Raw genomic sequence first — 16497 nt, 5'->3', positions numbered from 1 at the left:
AGTGACCTTGTTTGCTTCATGACCTTGTCGATGAAAGGGATAGCTCTGCACAGCTTTCTTTGTAGAATCTCGCATTCCGGGACATAAGTATCATTCGCAATCTCGTCCTCCAATACCTCCACCTGTTCCCAAACAACCCTCTGACAAACCACCCACCCTAATTTCTTTTTCAATTCATTGCTGCTCGTTCTCTTCATTAATCTGTGATATTACTTCTTTAATGAGAATTTCTTTAGGCTGTGGATCAAGTAAATTTACGTGTGTGATTTCCTCCCTGTTTTCTTTTTCGTGTTGTTGTTCCTTAATCTATTTCTCAAGGGTTGAAAGCTGTTGTTTTGTCTGATGTAGTTCATTTTGCAAGGCTGAATTTATTTGCTGAAGATGTTGAATCATGCTCAGGAGGTACCGCTCCCATGGTGATGGTTTTTCATTGGGTTTGGTAGGAGGGGAGATAAGGGTTTCGGAGAAGGTTTTCTTGCTGGCCATGTCAAATTGTTGGACTGTTTGAGAGGTTGTTCTTCACGAACCTCACCCCCATGAGGTGCAAGCCCTTACCTGCTTGGAGGTGGGTTACAACCCTACCCTACAACTAAGGTGCAAGTGGGCAATAGGTGCACAGGTGCGTATGTGAGTAGCAGGAGAGATGGGCAACGGGAAAAAGAGAGAGAGAGAGAGGGAGAGTTATGTTGCTGCCTTAGGGGCGGGTGGGAAAGTGGAGCGGAACCAGGAGAGCAGCGAACAGAGGGAGAGAAAGAGAGAGAGAAGACGCGGAGAGAGAGAAGGCGGGTGGGGATACGGGGGCGCAGAGAGAAGCAAAGTGAACAGATAGAAGGCGCGGCGGAAGAGATAGAAGCGAAGCGAAGAGAGGGAGAGAGAGAGAGAGCGTTCGTCTCTCTCTCTCTCTCTCTCTCTCCCTCTCTCTCTCTCTCTATATATATATATATATATCTACCCATGAGCTTATGGTTTGTTCCAGAATGCTCCCCAAGAGTTTTGACGTACAAGACCCCAACATGATAGTGGGATAGTTAGTAGGCTGATTTGCATCTCCTTTCTTGAATAGTGCTTTGATCCAATTTTTTTGCCAATCTATGGGCAGCCCTTGTGTGATGGCTTTATTAAGAAGCCCACATATCCATTGCCGTGTTCGATTACCTGTCCATTTAAGCATCTCCGAATTAAAATGGAGCGTGGCGGGTGCTTTACGTTGGCTAATTTTTTTATGCCTTTTGTAACCGTCTTAAAATCTAAATATTCTCCTATCTGAGTGTTATTGCACATGTCCGGCATTCCTTTGGCATCTTTATGTACATACAATTGTGTGACATATGTAAGCATGTCCTTCGGGCTTATGTCTCCTATATATCTTGTGTGTGGCTGCTTGTTGGATATCCCATGCAGGTGGCTCCCCATTTGTAATATTCAATTTTAAGTGGGGGCTGATAATATGTTGTTGTGGTTTTCTGGTGTATGTATGTATTGATCCAGGCAATCAGCCATAGCCTGTATTTTCCTGTCCATTCCATAGCCTCCAGTGAGCTTGTTTTTTATTGCATGATTCCGCATGCGACCTGACCTGTATCTCTCTGTGTTGGGTTTTCTATTGGGTTTACATGAGCTGGTACCGTCCAATGGGTAAAATGACTGACTGCTTTGATCAATTTGATGCTCCCACGTTAGTAACCATTGCATGGGTGTAGTGGGGACTGTGTTGAGTTCCATGAAATCCCCATACTCACCAAAAATGAAACATACACAAGTATTCCAATGGTCTTGTTGATTGTGCTCGTCCTCTACGTTAATCATGCCATTGTTTGAGACAATCCAATGCAACATTCTAGAACGCCAAACTTGATGGCACCCAAGCTTAGTTGTGTTGTGTGTCACGACCCTGTGTTTTTCTCTGGACAGTATGCAAGTGTGCACGGGGACATGGTGGACAGTGTGAATGGCATCAGATTGGAGTTAAAAAGGAAGCCCATGTGTGGACAACCCCAAGTGTGAAGGGGGCAAAGAGACTTTAATTTAAAAAGGTTTTATAACCTTTGGTGGGCAAAAATTAAAGTTATAAAGGTTTTAAAACCTTGGGTGGCCCAAAAGCTATTTTGGCAGGCTACTCCACTTTTGGAGGATGTATTTTTTTTTCTTTCTCATGATTTTTGGGAGGTGCCTACTTAATCTGGAATGTGCACTTTTCTCCTCCTGGAGAAGGCTGCTGCGTAGGGGCTGAACTGTGTGTGGGTCTCTCCCTCTCTTTGGTGAAAAGCTACGCAGGGCTGTAGGACAGGAGGTGGGTTGAACTGAGGTGTGCTTCAGGGCTGCAGAGAAGAGGAGGGTGTGCATTTTCTCTCTCTGGAAAGAGGCAGCGTTGCAGTACATACAGGGCCGACTGAACCTCTCTCTCTCTCTGATTGGACAGGGAATCCATGACAGAGATGGATAGTACCCTTGGAAGGTAGAGAGAGTTGGTACAGGTGTGTCGACTGTATGGTATGCTGTGTTGTGATACGAGTTCTCTTTTGAGAGACAGTTTGGGAGTCTGTGTTGTGATGCAGAAGCATTGGATGTGTCAGGGTGTGATGCTGTTCATAGGGTGAGAGGCTATGGATGGTTGTGGCAACCCTGATCATGGGAGAAGACTTCTATATGCAGAACTCAATGTGAGAGAGTCTTTCGAAGTGAACAATGGCTGGACGACTTGTTTGTGGATGCCGAGTGGACAAGAAGCCATGATGCAGTTTCTTTGCAGGCTTCAGGGGTTCTACTATGACGGCTGAGTTCCCAGCCTTATTGTAATCAAAGCTCTTTTAATCAATTAAAGAAATACCGCAAGGGGCGCCATTGCGTTTTGGGGCCAATCGGTGTCCGTGTACTGTTTGCAAGAGCACTCTAGCTCCCCCTATTTGTTTTCCTTTTCTAGGTCCTCAATGGCGTTGAAGTGTTTTATGTGCGAGTGTTTGTTTCACCGCCCGTCAGGCCAGTTTCAAGGTTCCGTTTTTGCCGGGACATCGTCGACTTTATCAAGTGGGCAAGCCCAAGGTTGCTTTGGTTGGGACATCGTCGACTTTCTCAAGGAGGCGAGCCCGTGGTTGTCACATCAAAAGCTTGAACATGAGGAAAGTGAAAAGGAAGTGCAGGAGTCTTTGCCTATATGAGGTGAAGAGCAAGAGCTGAAGATGAAGCTCAGGAGAAAAGACACCAAGGACAAGAAGTAGTCAGCCAGGAGTTCGTTCCCTTGTTACAGACAGGCTCAGTTGTCATCTAGGGAGTCGCTTGGTGACATCTTTGTATTCACCCGAAGGTACTAAGGCTGACAGTACATCTGCTTATGGGACTTCTATGATATTGTGTACTAGTCACATGAGATGGTAAAGTTGGGTATGGTTCACAGTCGGCCGCACCTTGAACTATAACTGCAACTATGGATAACTATATGGAGGGCATAAGTCTTGCGAGCAGTCCTAGAGTTGGTTTGGTTCATGGCTATATGGATCAAACTCTATTTGTGCATGTATGCATACACTTTTTGAGGTAGAGGTATTTTTGTATTCTGGTGCCATTGGGTCCTGGTACCATTGAGAATACATTGGGAAATACTCTCGACTGTGTGGTGTGATGCATGTATGTTGGTATGATACATCAAGTGCTTTATTATGTTCATGGATGCACCATTGGGTGTGACTCCTACAGGATGGCCATGAGACATATGTGGGAAAGTACTTAGTGGATGTAGTGTTTGGATGCATTGAGTGCTTTCATATGCTCATGTTTTACCTTCAGTTGTGGGTCCTGTGGGATGTCCATGGGCGTAAGGCTTGCGAGCAGCCCTTAGACTGTTACTTTAGAGTAGGTAGAGCATCTTGAGGATCATATTGTTTGCGAATGCATATATGTGTGATGCATATGTTTGTCATATGTAGAATGATGCATGGTTTTGTTTTTGGCTAACACAGTTAATGTGTTTCCATTTGATTTTAGACTTTTGCTGTAGGTTCTGAAGGAACAAGCAAGACGTGTTTGTCACTTTGGCGTGACAGTGTGGCCTATTGTGCAGGATGATTGTTTTATGACCCAGATGCATTGGAGGGCCATTGCTTTTGTCATATGGGGAGTCTTTGCTCATAAGATGCCTTACTGTACCATTGAGTGCAATCGAGGACGCTTGCTATTTTTCAAGAGGGGGGTGTGTCACGACCCTGTGTTTTTCTCTGAACAGTATGCAGGTGTGCACACGGGGACGTGGTGGACAGTGTGAATGGCATCAGATTGGATTTAAAAAGGAAGCCCATGTGTGGACAACCCCAAGGGGGAAAAGAGACTTTAATTTAAAAAGGTTTTATAACCTTTGGTGGGAAAAAATCAAAGTTATAAAGGTTTTAAAACCTTGGGTGGCCCAAAAGCTATTTTGGCAGGCTACTCCACTTTTGGAGGATGTGTTTTTTTTTTCTTTCTCATGCTTTTTGGGAGAGGCCTACTTAAAGGGAGTGTGCGCTTTTCTCCTGGAGAAGGCTGCTGCGCAGGGGCTGAACTGTGTGTGGGTCTCTCCCTCTCTTTGGTGAAAAGCTACGCAGGGCTGCAGGAGAGGAGATGGGTTGAACTGCAGGTGTGCTTCAGGGCTGCAGCAGCAGAGGAGGGTGTGCGTTTTCTCTCTCTGGAAAGAGGCAGCGCTGTAGTACATATAGGGCCGACTGAACCTCTCTCTCTCTTTGTGGTGACTGTCAGCTTGGATTGCACGTGGCTAGACTACACGTGGACTGAACGGAGAGTCAAATATCAGGTTGTCGGGCAGTTTGCAGGTGGCGCACAGAAGCTGAACTGCACGTGGGGGTTCTCCCCTACTTGCTACTAGTTGGGCTGAGTGCTAAAGGGGTACACATGCCTATGGAGGGGCTGGCGGCCTGTTTTTGGGTGTTTTTCTGTGTGCACAAAAGTTGAGGGCTGAATAGTAGAAGGAGGGCTGAAGCTGCAGCACATGCTCTTTTCTCTCTCTCTCGCTTGGTACACAGGAGGACTGGACTGCAGGTGCTCAGGGTTGCATGCTCTTCTCCTAGGTGGCCAGAGGGCTGGTTTCTCTAGACATAAAGGGGGACAAGGGGTTGGTTTTTCATGAACATAGACATCATGTCAATGGCATTCAATTGATGGAACTTTCAGCTTCTCTTTGCTTTGGTTCGGGACTGTTTTGAGATCAGTTCGAGGACATTTTATGGGCTATCTTTGTTTAGCTGCAAATTCAGCTATGTACATGGGTTATTGGCTGCAAGTATAAGGTCACCTGGTTATGTTTCTTGGCATTGGAGTGATGCAAGTTTGCATGGCTGCGTGCTCATGGAGCAGATTGTTTTTCTTCCTGCTAGAAAGGAACAGAGGGTTCTATAGTTATGGCAATTCCCCTCTAGTGGGCTACTCTTATGAATTATGTACAGCTGTGTGGGGAATATGCTTTTTGGCTGAGGCAAGAGCCTCCTTTGACAGGAATAGGAGCAGCTAACTGCTGCTCCAAAGCAGGAACAGGTGAGGGTAGTTACCTCACCACGCAGGTGTCCAATTCAGCACTAAATCAGTGTTGTTTTTGGACTGTTCAGGGACTGTTCCAAGGCCCAGTTGATGCCAGATTATAGAGGGACCTTGCTAGGGTCTACCAGGACAGTGTGGTGGTTGTAAAGAGCTAAAAACCGGTCTGTACAGAAAATACAGCAAGCTGAAATTCACTGTTTTGGACTCTAATGGGTAGGTTGAGACCTGTGGAAGTGAACTCAATCAGTTGGGATTCATTATGAGTTGTTTTGGGATAGTTTTAGTGCTATTATGCTGGCAAAATTCTTCTAGAACTTGTAAACTTTAGCAGGAACAGGTAGAGTGCCCAATTGCACTCCCGCTTTCTATTTTCAATCTCTTAATCAAGAAATAAATACCGCAAGGGGCGTCGGACTTGGGGGCCAATCTGGTGTTGAGCGAGGGAGCGAGGATTTTGTTTGTGTGTGTGTCATAAAGTCCAGGTATTTAATTGAAAGAATTACTGCGTTATGTGTCCATAGCCCGCTTTCACTAGCCGCCTCAGGGTTGCCTCCCAAGCCTCAGGGTTTCACCGTGGGTAATCTTTTAGCCCTTCGCTCTCTTATGGTCAGCTGCCAATATGAGCCTTTGTGATTACTCCTAAAATATTTAGATTAGAAAAAATGTTAGATTGTTACATACTTCAAAAGTGCTGAAACGGATATATTACTCCATCCAAAACGATTTTGAAGATTCAGAATAAGTAAGCTTGCACTGAGTCGTGTCAGTTGGCTTCCTGCGTAGATATGCTTTAGAGCTTCTTCTCGAAGATACTTCTCGTTGTTATTAGGAATATCGCTCGCACTATTATTTTGATACCAATCCTCAATAAAATCAGACATGCCATCGTTGTCATCAAAGATATGGTCTCGCACATTATTGAAGTCCTGAGAATATTGTTTTTTTAGTCTTGCATACGCATTAGGATCACTCCTGCGTAGGATCCTCATGCACTCTATTGACATGTGAGATGCGTCATGTGAACGTTGATTTGTGATATTGCCAATGTCAAAATCTGAAATCTACATATTTGAAGGCAATATCAATAGCATGCTTCTATATAAAAGAAAAGAGAGATACAAAATAGTTACAGATAATAAAAAATGATTATCAAATTAAAATAGAGACCGTAGAGAACGTGGTGCAAACTAAACTGTAGAATTAGGGTACAAGAGGTCCAAATAACATTAGGAAATGTATACAATGAAGCTCTCAATCCTCATCTAGTAAGGATGCTCGTGGAGGTCTACGCCATCCATAATTGACCAGCAATTCATCACCAGCACGTAATGATCTAATAGCATTGACAACTATGTATCTTTCTACATCCCTGCTCATATGTTCTGGTTCATGACTATTCTCACACTCCACAAACGTGCAATTGGTTCTTAAACTCATCCCTCGACTACTATTGATTAAACCTGATATGTTTCCTTGAGAGTAAGGTCTTCCATCAACATAGAGTCTTTGTCCTTCTGCATGTGTGATCCCTCTATCAGAAAGAGAGGTTGCATTGAGACATAATCCATAAGTACTCATGCTCTGAATGTAGCGAGTAAGCTGATGCCATGGACCCCATCTATATATAGGTCCACAAAAAGACATAAGGGTGACCTCTGAACGAGGGGGCACATGTAAATCCTGTGCAATAAAGAGGCCTCGTCCTACTCCACTAATGGTAGATGGAGCAATCATGTAGCGACTGCCCCAGAAGCTGAAAACCACTCCATCTAAAGGAAGTGATCCTCTCTGCCATCCTCCGTATCGTCTGCGATCATACATCTGTACTAGAGAATGCAAACGAGTAGGCAACGGATGATCTCCACCCATCTCGGCCTCCAAAGCAAGAGGTAGAGGATGTCGAGAAACCTCGAGCTGCACAGCTGACAAGTGACCTGTCCGTGCCATGTGCGAGGGACATGTGCACCACTGATAGTGAAGTCATCCTCGTCGTCATCAAGTGAATATACCTACATATATGATATGGCTACATTATATATAAGCCTTTGATTTATAAAATAACCAATAATAAAACTAAGGGATAACAATCACATACCATAGGTCGATGTCGCTCCTCAGGTGGCGGTGCTCGCTCAAAAGTACCATGAGTCACCTCATGTGAAAAGCACTCCCATCGTGGCCTCTGATATGTGCCACGACAATGAGCGCACCAGCATATAATAGACTCGTCGTAGTAGAAATCATCATAAACGGGTTCATGTGCAGTATTGGAACTCTATGCACCCCAATTGAACCATGAGTAGGAGGTGGTGGTGTACCCTCTGATTGGTTCGAATCTGATTTTCAAGTACCATAAAAACACGAGTCATTAATCAAATGATCCAGAAGAAAAAAGCAATGCATGAAAGAAAACATTGAAATCTAACAAGTTCTATGGTATGCAATATGATAAATAAACAAATGCTATTGTATGGTGGAGACAAACAAGAGGAGGGCTGATATGTGCATGGAGACATGACAATACTTCCGCAAGGAGAGATGCCTACGAATCACTTTTCCTCAGCAGAAGGTGCGTGCCTTTGCTAATGTATATTAGAATTAATTTGAACTTTGATAGATTGATTCTAAATATTCTCTAATCTATGTCATTTTGTTTAATGAAATTTACATAGATGGCAGCACGAAAGAGACTGCAAGTTGGTCACACATCTAGACTAGGCCGGATGGGTCGAGATGGATTTGTGGCCACATTTGTGAGTATAAATCGTTCTAATTTTAACTTTCAAAGATACTATTATTGAATGAAGAAATCAATAAGTCTTTGGTTCTATCTTGATGCAGACCAAAGACTATGGTCGTGCACCTACGGTGCAGGAGATGGAGTACGCTACATACTACGGGTACCGCGCTTTGCAGGCGACACTTCCAGACACGCCTGATCCACTTGTGGTGGGTATCACTGATTTGTTTTGTGGTTTATTTTCATATTAACTGTAATATATTCTTATTTGATTTCACTAAGTAATACAGGAGCAACATGGCGAGGAGGACATGACAGAGGTGGCTCGACAGGAGGCCGAGGGTGTTGAAAGAACGGTAGAGGGGGAGGAGACACACACACAGGAGCAAACCCTAATGTATATTGCAAACCCTAATCATAGAGGGAAGCCATGTCCACTCTCACACAAAGCATAATGCACTAATCCATAGTCCACACAACACACAATGAGTTGTGTCCACACTCTACTAACCCTAGGTAATGTCCACACACTATGACCAGCTGGACACGCGGTCATTTATGTCTCACACATGTTCCTACCTAATCTGCCAACACATAGCATAGCTGGCTCACACTGACATCGAGCTTGAATCTCAACAGCCCCTCTCAAGCTCATGATGTACTACCGATGAAGATGTAGATGAGCTTGGGATATCAAGACTCTCAACACTCCCCCTCAAGCTCATCCCATGTACTCCCAACATAGTCGGGAAGTACTCAAACTTCTCCCTGCTAAGTGGCTTCGTAAAGATGTCTGCCACCTGCTCATCAGTCTTCACATACTGAAGATCAACTGTACCATCCAGCACCTTTTCTCTGACAAAGTGATAATGGACCTCTATGTGTTTGGTCCTCGCATGAAACACTCGATTCTTTGCCAACTGTATACTGCTCATGTTGTCACAATGAATGACAACTTTGCCATCAAGAGGCTCACATAAATCTGTCAAGAGACTCTTTAACCATATAGCCTCACAAGTAGCAATGGCTGCACCTCTGTACTCAGCCTCTGTATTGGATAAAGCAACTGTAGGTTGCTTTTTGCTACTCCAACTCACCACCACAGCACTTCCAAGTGTAAAAGCATATCCACTAGTAGACCTCCTGTCATATGCACTACCTGCCCAATCAGCATCTGTGTAGCCATGTATGTCCAAGCTTTTACCACTCTCATAAAATAAACCATAATGTGATGTGGTCTTCACATATCTCATGATGCGTCTCACTGCATCCAAATGTGGTTTCCTGGGGCTCTGCATAAATTGGCTGACTAGCCCCACAGCATAACTCAAATCCGGGCGTGTGATAGTCATATATATGAGACTACCAACCATCTTCCTGTACATAGAAGGATCATCCAATTCCTCGCCATAATCAGCCCGCAACTTCACATTTTGCTCCAATGGTGTACTCATAGGCTTACACCTTGTCATGCCATACTTTGCCAACATATCCAATGCATATTGGCGTTGTACTAACCAAGTACCTGCATGATCTTTCACCACTTCAATTCCAAGGAAGTATCTCAACTCACCAAGATCTTTCATGTCAAATTGCCCACTCAAAGCTTTCTTGACATGCATCACATCTGCACCATGATCACCTGTGATAATCAAGTCATCCACATAGATGACTAGTAAAACAATCCCATGTTGTGTCTTCTTCACATAGAGTGAAGAATCTGCTGTAGAAATCTGAAAACCAAGTGAGATAAGATATCTACTCATCTTATCACTCCAAGCACGAGGTGCTTGCTTCAGACCATACAATGCCTTTTTCAACCTGCATACGTGAGTGGGATATCTAGGGTGTACATACCCTTCTGGCTGTGCCATGTACACTTCCTCTTGTAGATCTCCATTTAGAAATGCATTCTTGACATCCATCTGATGCATTTCCTAGCCATTAGCTGCAGCCATAGCAATGACTGCTCTCATTGTGCCCATCTTAGCCACTGGACTAAACGTCTCATCATAATCCAATCCTTGGGTCTGTGCATAACCCTTTGCTACCAATCTTGCTTTATGTCTTTCAATAGAACCATCAGATTTGCACTTCACTTTGTAAACCCATTTACATCCAATAACATTCTTGTCCTTTGGTAATGCAACCAAGTCCCATGTATCATTATGGACCAATGCGTCCATCTCAACATCCATTGCTTTTTCCCATACATGCTCTCCAACAGCCTCTGCATAGCATGTAGGTTCCACATGCTTCACCATAGATGTCATATATGCATAGTGCATAGCAGTATCTCTATATGTCAATCTGTCAACAGGATATCTGACTCTCTGGGATCTCCGCAATGCCTGCGGGTCACTCTGTACACCTGTAACCCTAGCATGTGGTGGCACATATCTGTCCTGCCTAGCACCAGCAGGTGTGCGTAAAACAGGTAAGCCAAGCTCCTCATCCAAACTCTCAGAACTAGATGTCTCATAACCTGTGATTCCAATTCCTTCGACTTTCTTTTTGCCTTTATCCATAGCACTAATCCCAGTGCTCACACTCTCATGCCTCAAACGTCCTGACCATGGACGTACACACTGCTACTCTCAGCTTCTGCTGCTGGCCCAGACATAGTAGTAGAACTAGAACTTGCTTGTGGCAAGTTCACAGGCACATCAGCCTCAAGTGACTCAATGACTCCCTCATCTTTTGCTTTGTACCAACTAGTAAGCTCATCAAACACCACATCTCGTGAGATGACCACTTGTCTAGTTTGAGGGTTATAACATTTGTATACCTTTCGATCCTGTGCATATCCCACAAATACACATTTCTCTGCCTTAGGATCCAACTTCCTTCTTCTTTCATCAGGCACATGTACATAAGCTATGCATCCAAAAACTTTAAGATGTCCAATGTCTCGCCTGTAACCTGTGAGCCGCATCTCTCGCGTGCTTCCATGAATGGCTGCTGTAGGTGTTTTGTTCAATATATACACTGCAGTAGCACATGCTTCTGCCCAATAGTAATCTGGCATGCTCTTTTCATTAAGCATTGCCCTTTCCACTTCACATATGACTCTATTCTTCCTCTCAGCCACACCATTCTGCTGAGGTGTATACCTGCAAGTCAATTGTCTTCTTATTCCATGCTTCCTCAAGAAATGCTCAAAAGCTTTTGAGGTGTATTCACCACCTCCATCTATCCTCAGACATTTAATCCAACAGCCATATTGCTTTTCTGCAAAAGCTTTGAAATCCATGAACTTTTCCAACACTTCACTCTTCTCTTTGAGAAAGTATATCCATGTCATCCTGCTAAAATCATCTATGAATGTAACATAGTATAAACTGCCTTTGATAGATGGGTTTTGTGCTGGACCCCATACATCACTATGTACGATCTCAAGTGGCCTATTACTCATATTTCCTTCTCTAGGAAACCTCAACCTTGCCTGCTTTCCAAACTGACAGGCTTCACAAACATGCATATGTCCATCATATTTGAACCTAGGCAATCCATTGACAATGCCTCTTGTTTGCATGTTCTTTAATCTCTGTATATTGACATGGCCAATCCTCTTGTGCCACATATCAATGTCCTGTACCACATTCCTGCTCTTTGAGAACATGGCTGATTTTAGCTCAGGAATTCCAGCATCCAGCTTAAACAATCTTCCTTCTTTCTTGCCTTTAGCAATCACTCTACATCCATGTTTGAAATCTTCAACGAAGCATCCATGCTCGTTGAAACAAACCTATAATCCCTATTCCACCATTTGACCAACTGAGGCCAAGTTTTTAGTGATCGAAGGCACATACAGCACATCTGACATAGACTTTGTCTGACCATTGTGCATGACCAATGGTACACTTCCAACATGTGTAATGACATGCTGGGTATCATCACCTGTTTCCACATAGCCTTTTACATCCATAGGCTTCATATGCTCAAACCATTCACCATGACATGTCATATGGTTTGATGCTCCTGAGTCCATATACCATGTATCATCATTCTCAGCATTTGTTGTCATAGAACCCACAACATGCTTCATGGCAAACAAATGATTTGCAGTTCCATCCTTGCTACTTGATGCATAGTTACCACCATGTTGTGCATAGTTTCCACCATAATGACCAGCACGTTGTGCTCTTCCCCCTCTCAAATCATTCTGTTTGCGAAAACAATCTCTCGCCATAGGACCATATTTGCCACAAAAATGGCATTCAACATCTGGCATAGAATTTTGTTGGCCTTGCCAACGTCCTCGACCATGGGGGTTACCACGACCTCTTTGAGGGGTATATCCACGACCACCTCGAGCACCATATGAAGGCTGAAAATTCTGTTGTGGAGGCCTATCCTGTCATCCACGACCATTACCACCACGTCCATGTGATGCAAATCTCCCCCTGCCTCTAAAGCCTCTCTGCAAGTAGAAAGCCTGATTTCTGCCATCATCATGGCTAGTAGATGCATCCAGAAAGGAATCACTGAGCTTGATTTCCTCAACCAACAAGAGTGAAACCAACTCATCGAAGTCGGGTAGACCTGTAAGATTCCTCCCCAGCCTCTCAAGATATCCAGCATCTTTCCCTGTAATCAATTCCCTCTTCAGAATTATAAGAGATCTCGTCTCTGCCTGTTTTGACATAGAGAGAGAAAATATTCTAGAGAGAGAATATTCAAATTTTTAATATTTTTGGATAGAAAATTATCTCATCTTATTAAAATAAGTTCCCCTGAAACAAAAATTCAAAAAAGAACTTTCCAATGTGCAATTGGAATTAATTGGAAATGGGTATTTTCAGAAATTTTTGGATTATGGTCCAATTAAGGTTCCTATGGGCCAATACCATCAATCCATGTGTAGAGAGGAGATAAATCCAATTTTGTAAAAGAAGATACCCAAAAATGAGTAAATGCTCACATAAGATGAAGAGTTGACTATGTACAAGGTTTATTAGTAAGAAACTATGAGTAATATCAAAAAAATGAGATAAATTGAGTATCCAAAAATGAGTTAATGCTCACATAAGATGAAGAGTTGAATATGTACAAGGTTTATTAGTAAAAAACTATGAGTAATATAAAAAAAATGAGATAAATTGAGTATCCAAAAATGAGTAAATGCTCACATAAGATGAAGAGTTGAATATGTACAAGGTTTATTAGTAAAAAACTATGAGCAATATTAAAAATATGAGATATTTTGGGTATAATCATTCCATTTTGACACATATGTAAGGAAGGGAAATTCTTTAAAGGAGGTGCATATTTCACATGCTTGTATGAGTTTTAAACTCTAAAATAATGTGATATTTTTATCTCTCCTCTCTCTTGAACCAAACCAAATCAAAATGGAACCAAACCGAGTCAAAAAGTAACCAAACTAGGTCCAAATCTAGTCCAAATTCAACCAAATTGAATTTGGAAAATTCTAGAATTCAGTTAGCTTTGGTTAGAGCTTCCCTCTCCTATAAATAGAACATGAGTCCTTTGAAAAAAAGGAGATGAATTTTACTATACTAGAGTTATGCTGAAATAATGCTAGTTTCTACTATTCTCTAAAATTCTCTCCAAATTGAAGAAATTGGAACTTCCCTCTTTCTTCAATCCCCATTGGTGGCTCCATCAACATACTTAACCAATTGATTGGTTGGGGGCCTCTACCGTGAACAAAGAATCAAGCAATTCGTAAGGTAAATGGTGAATTTAGATCTTTTCTATAATTTCTCAATGCTTCTCTCTTCTCAACCCCTCTCAAGCTTGAGAAGCTTAATTGGAATAGTTTTTGAATGCTATTGAAGTTAATTGATGAATGGTAGTGAAGAGTTACATAAATTGATGAATGCTATTGAAGTTAATTGATTAATGATAGTTAAGAATTACATAAATTTCCATTTATGCTTAATTCAATTGGTTTTTATGTAATATCTCTCTCACACTCAAGAAATGGTCATACTCATGACCATTTCTCAATCCAAATGAAGCTTTTCATAAAGTTTTTTCTTAATCCAAGATTAATCTATGCTTAAGACCAAATTAATGGCTTTCCCTATGCTTTTAGTTTATGTATTTCATGAATATTGATGATTCAATCCATCATGGATTAATGATCCAATTGGGGATCATTCTAATTATTTCCTTAATGATAAGCTTTATCCCTTAGAAAAATTGAGATTTATCAGTCATAGCAGCAGAGCGATGGCAAAATTTTTATAAAAATTACGCATAAAATAATTTCATTCAAAGCATGAAAAGAGGATTTCCTACCATATTCTAGGAATTATCATCCTAGATTAATTGAAAGATATTCATTGTAATCCTAGAGAAATTGATTTTTATATTATGCATAATTGATTTTCATGCATAGAGGTATGCATAGAAGATGATTATTTTATTATAAAAGAGTTACTTTTAGCATAATTGAATTTCATGCATAGAGGTATGCATAAGAGATGAATATTTTATTATAAAAGAGTTACTTTTAGCAAAATTGAATTTCATGCATAGAGGTATGCATAAGAGATGAATATTTTATTATAAAAGAGTTACTTTTAGCATAATTGAAATTCATGCATAGAGGTATGAATAAGAGATGAATATTTTATTATAAAAGAGTTACTTTTAGCATAATTGAATTTCATGCATAGAGGTATGCATAAGAGATGAATATTTTATTATAAAAGTGTTACTTTTAGCATAATTGAATTTCATGCATAGAGGTATGCATAAGAGATGAATATTTTATTATAAAAGAGTTACTTTTAGCATAATTGAATTTCATGCATTGTAAGATCCCTGTTCCCACCGAGCAACGGATTCGGGGTACTGGCAGCGGAAGTAGCGCTTCTCGCGCGGGACAGGGGTCCCACACTCGGGGCCTCGCCCACGGATATCCGGATAAGAGACTAATCCGTCGGTTGTTCCAAAACCGAACCCGGAAAAACTTCCTTTACCAGAAAGCACGGGCGATTCCACCAGGATAACTTTTTACTCTAACGTAGTCAAGATCATTTCTGATCGAGATGATCCGATTACATCTATAAGATACTTAGTCAGTTCAAGGAAGAAACTTGCACTTGGATCATTGGGATCAACGCTTTTTTCCCCATTCAAGAGGCACAGCCGTTGATTCCTATCCATAGAACAGTTTCTGTCCGGGATTTATTTTTTTTTCTATCGTAAAAACAAAAGTTTGAGTCTCGATTTACGGATCCATCAGTCCAGCCTAACCCCATCCAATCCCATGGGTTAGCCAACCGCCCAACCACTGTAGTGATGGGATCCAATTAAAAATTTGGTTAGGTTTTGTCCCGGGTACCAAGGAAAAGAGTTCCAAGGCCCCCTAGCCGGATGTTCATGCAAAATAAAACTAGTCACACCACTCACACACCCAATATGAAATTGCCTTTTTCAACCAGATTCAACCAATTTAAAACAATCCTTTAATAAAACCATAGTATCATTGATCACCATCTTCCAATTTATCCAATTGATTCTTAATTTCCCATCATTCCTTCATCAGAGTATCTATGGCATCATTGGCAACTAGAACGCTCAGGAGCCGTTTCGATAGTTCCTAGCCCATAATACTTGGCAATATAATCACTTAACAAGATGGACTCTTGTTGAAGATCAGCAAGATCAACCAACAGATCCATATAAGGAGCCATGGACTCATCCATTGAAGACCAGCAAGGTCAATCAACCAGATCCATGCTCGATTTCAGAAAACAACTCCAACTCTGTTCCAATATCTTCCTCGACGCACGCGTGGGTATCCTAGGCAACCCAGAGCCCGAGCACCGTATGGTCAGCACCCTCTAGGATCCTTCGCAGGTAACCTAGCGCTTCACGCATAGGCCGCTTCCTTGGCCCCTCATCCACCGTACCGGAAGCTCACCATTTTAATCGCACCGAGGCTGGTCAAGACCTCGGCCGACCTTGCTACGCGAGACGTCCTTCATTGACTCCCCGTCAGCAGTTGCAACTTTACCATCACGACTTTAATCACAAGACGGTCAAAATGCTCCCCCCAGCATTCTTGACATAAAACAATCATTTACAAACAGCATTTACAAACAGTATTTACAAACAGTTTACAACACAATTTCTATTTTAACTTTCATTTTTCCACATTATCCTTCATCAATCTACATTACTTATTCCATATTCCATTTATATGTATACTCATCCCATCACATCATTTCTATCTCATCACTTCAGATTCCCTCACATCG

The 16497-nt window shown here is 42.0% G+C and overlaps 1 protein-coding gene across 1 annotated transcript; it reads right to left on the bottom strand.

Annotated features, from left to right (window-relative positions):
- Positions 1-6768: 6768 nt before the first annotated feature.
- LOC147610542 (uncharacterized) lies at positions 6769-7386 on the bottom strand. The gene has a single exon (XM_086786585.1). The coding sequence runs from the start codon at positions 7384-7386 to the stop codon at positions 6769-6771; it is 618 nt and encodes a 205-aa protein (XP_086642711.1).
- Between the last annotated feature and the right edge of the window lie 9111 nt (positions 7387-16497).

The sequence above is a fragment of the Cibotium barometz genome, chromosome 49 (assembly GCF_041138505.1).
Source record: "Cibotium barometz isolate CiBa-2024 chromosome 49, ASM4113850v1, whole genome shotgun sequence".
In the NCBI taxonomy this organism is placed as follows: domain Eukaryota; kingdom Viridiplantae; phylum Streptophyta; class Polypodiopsida; order Cyatheales; family Cibotiaceae; genus Cibotium; species Cibotium barometz.
Note: the sequence above shows the minus strand (reverse complement) of the source record. Positions and strands in the feature narration are given on the sequence as shown.

Bases quoted from the DNA above. Each gene is read 5' to 3' on its own strand.
- LOC147610542 (XM_086786585.1), bottom strand. From the start codon at position 7,386: ATGGGTGGAGATCATCCGTTGCCTACTCGTTTGCATTCTCTAGTACAG.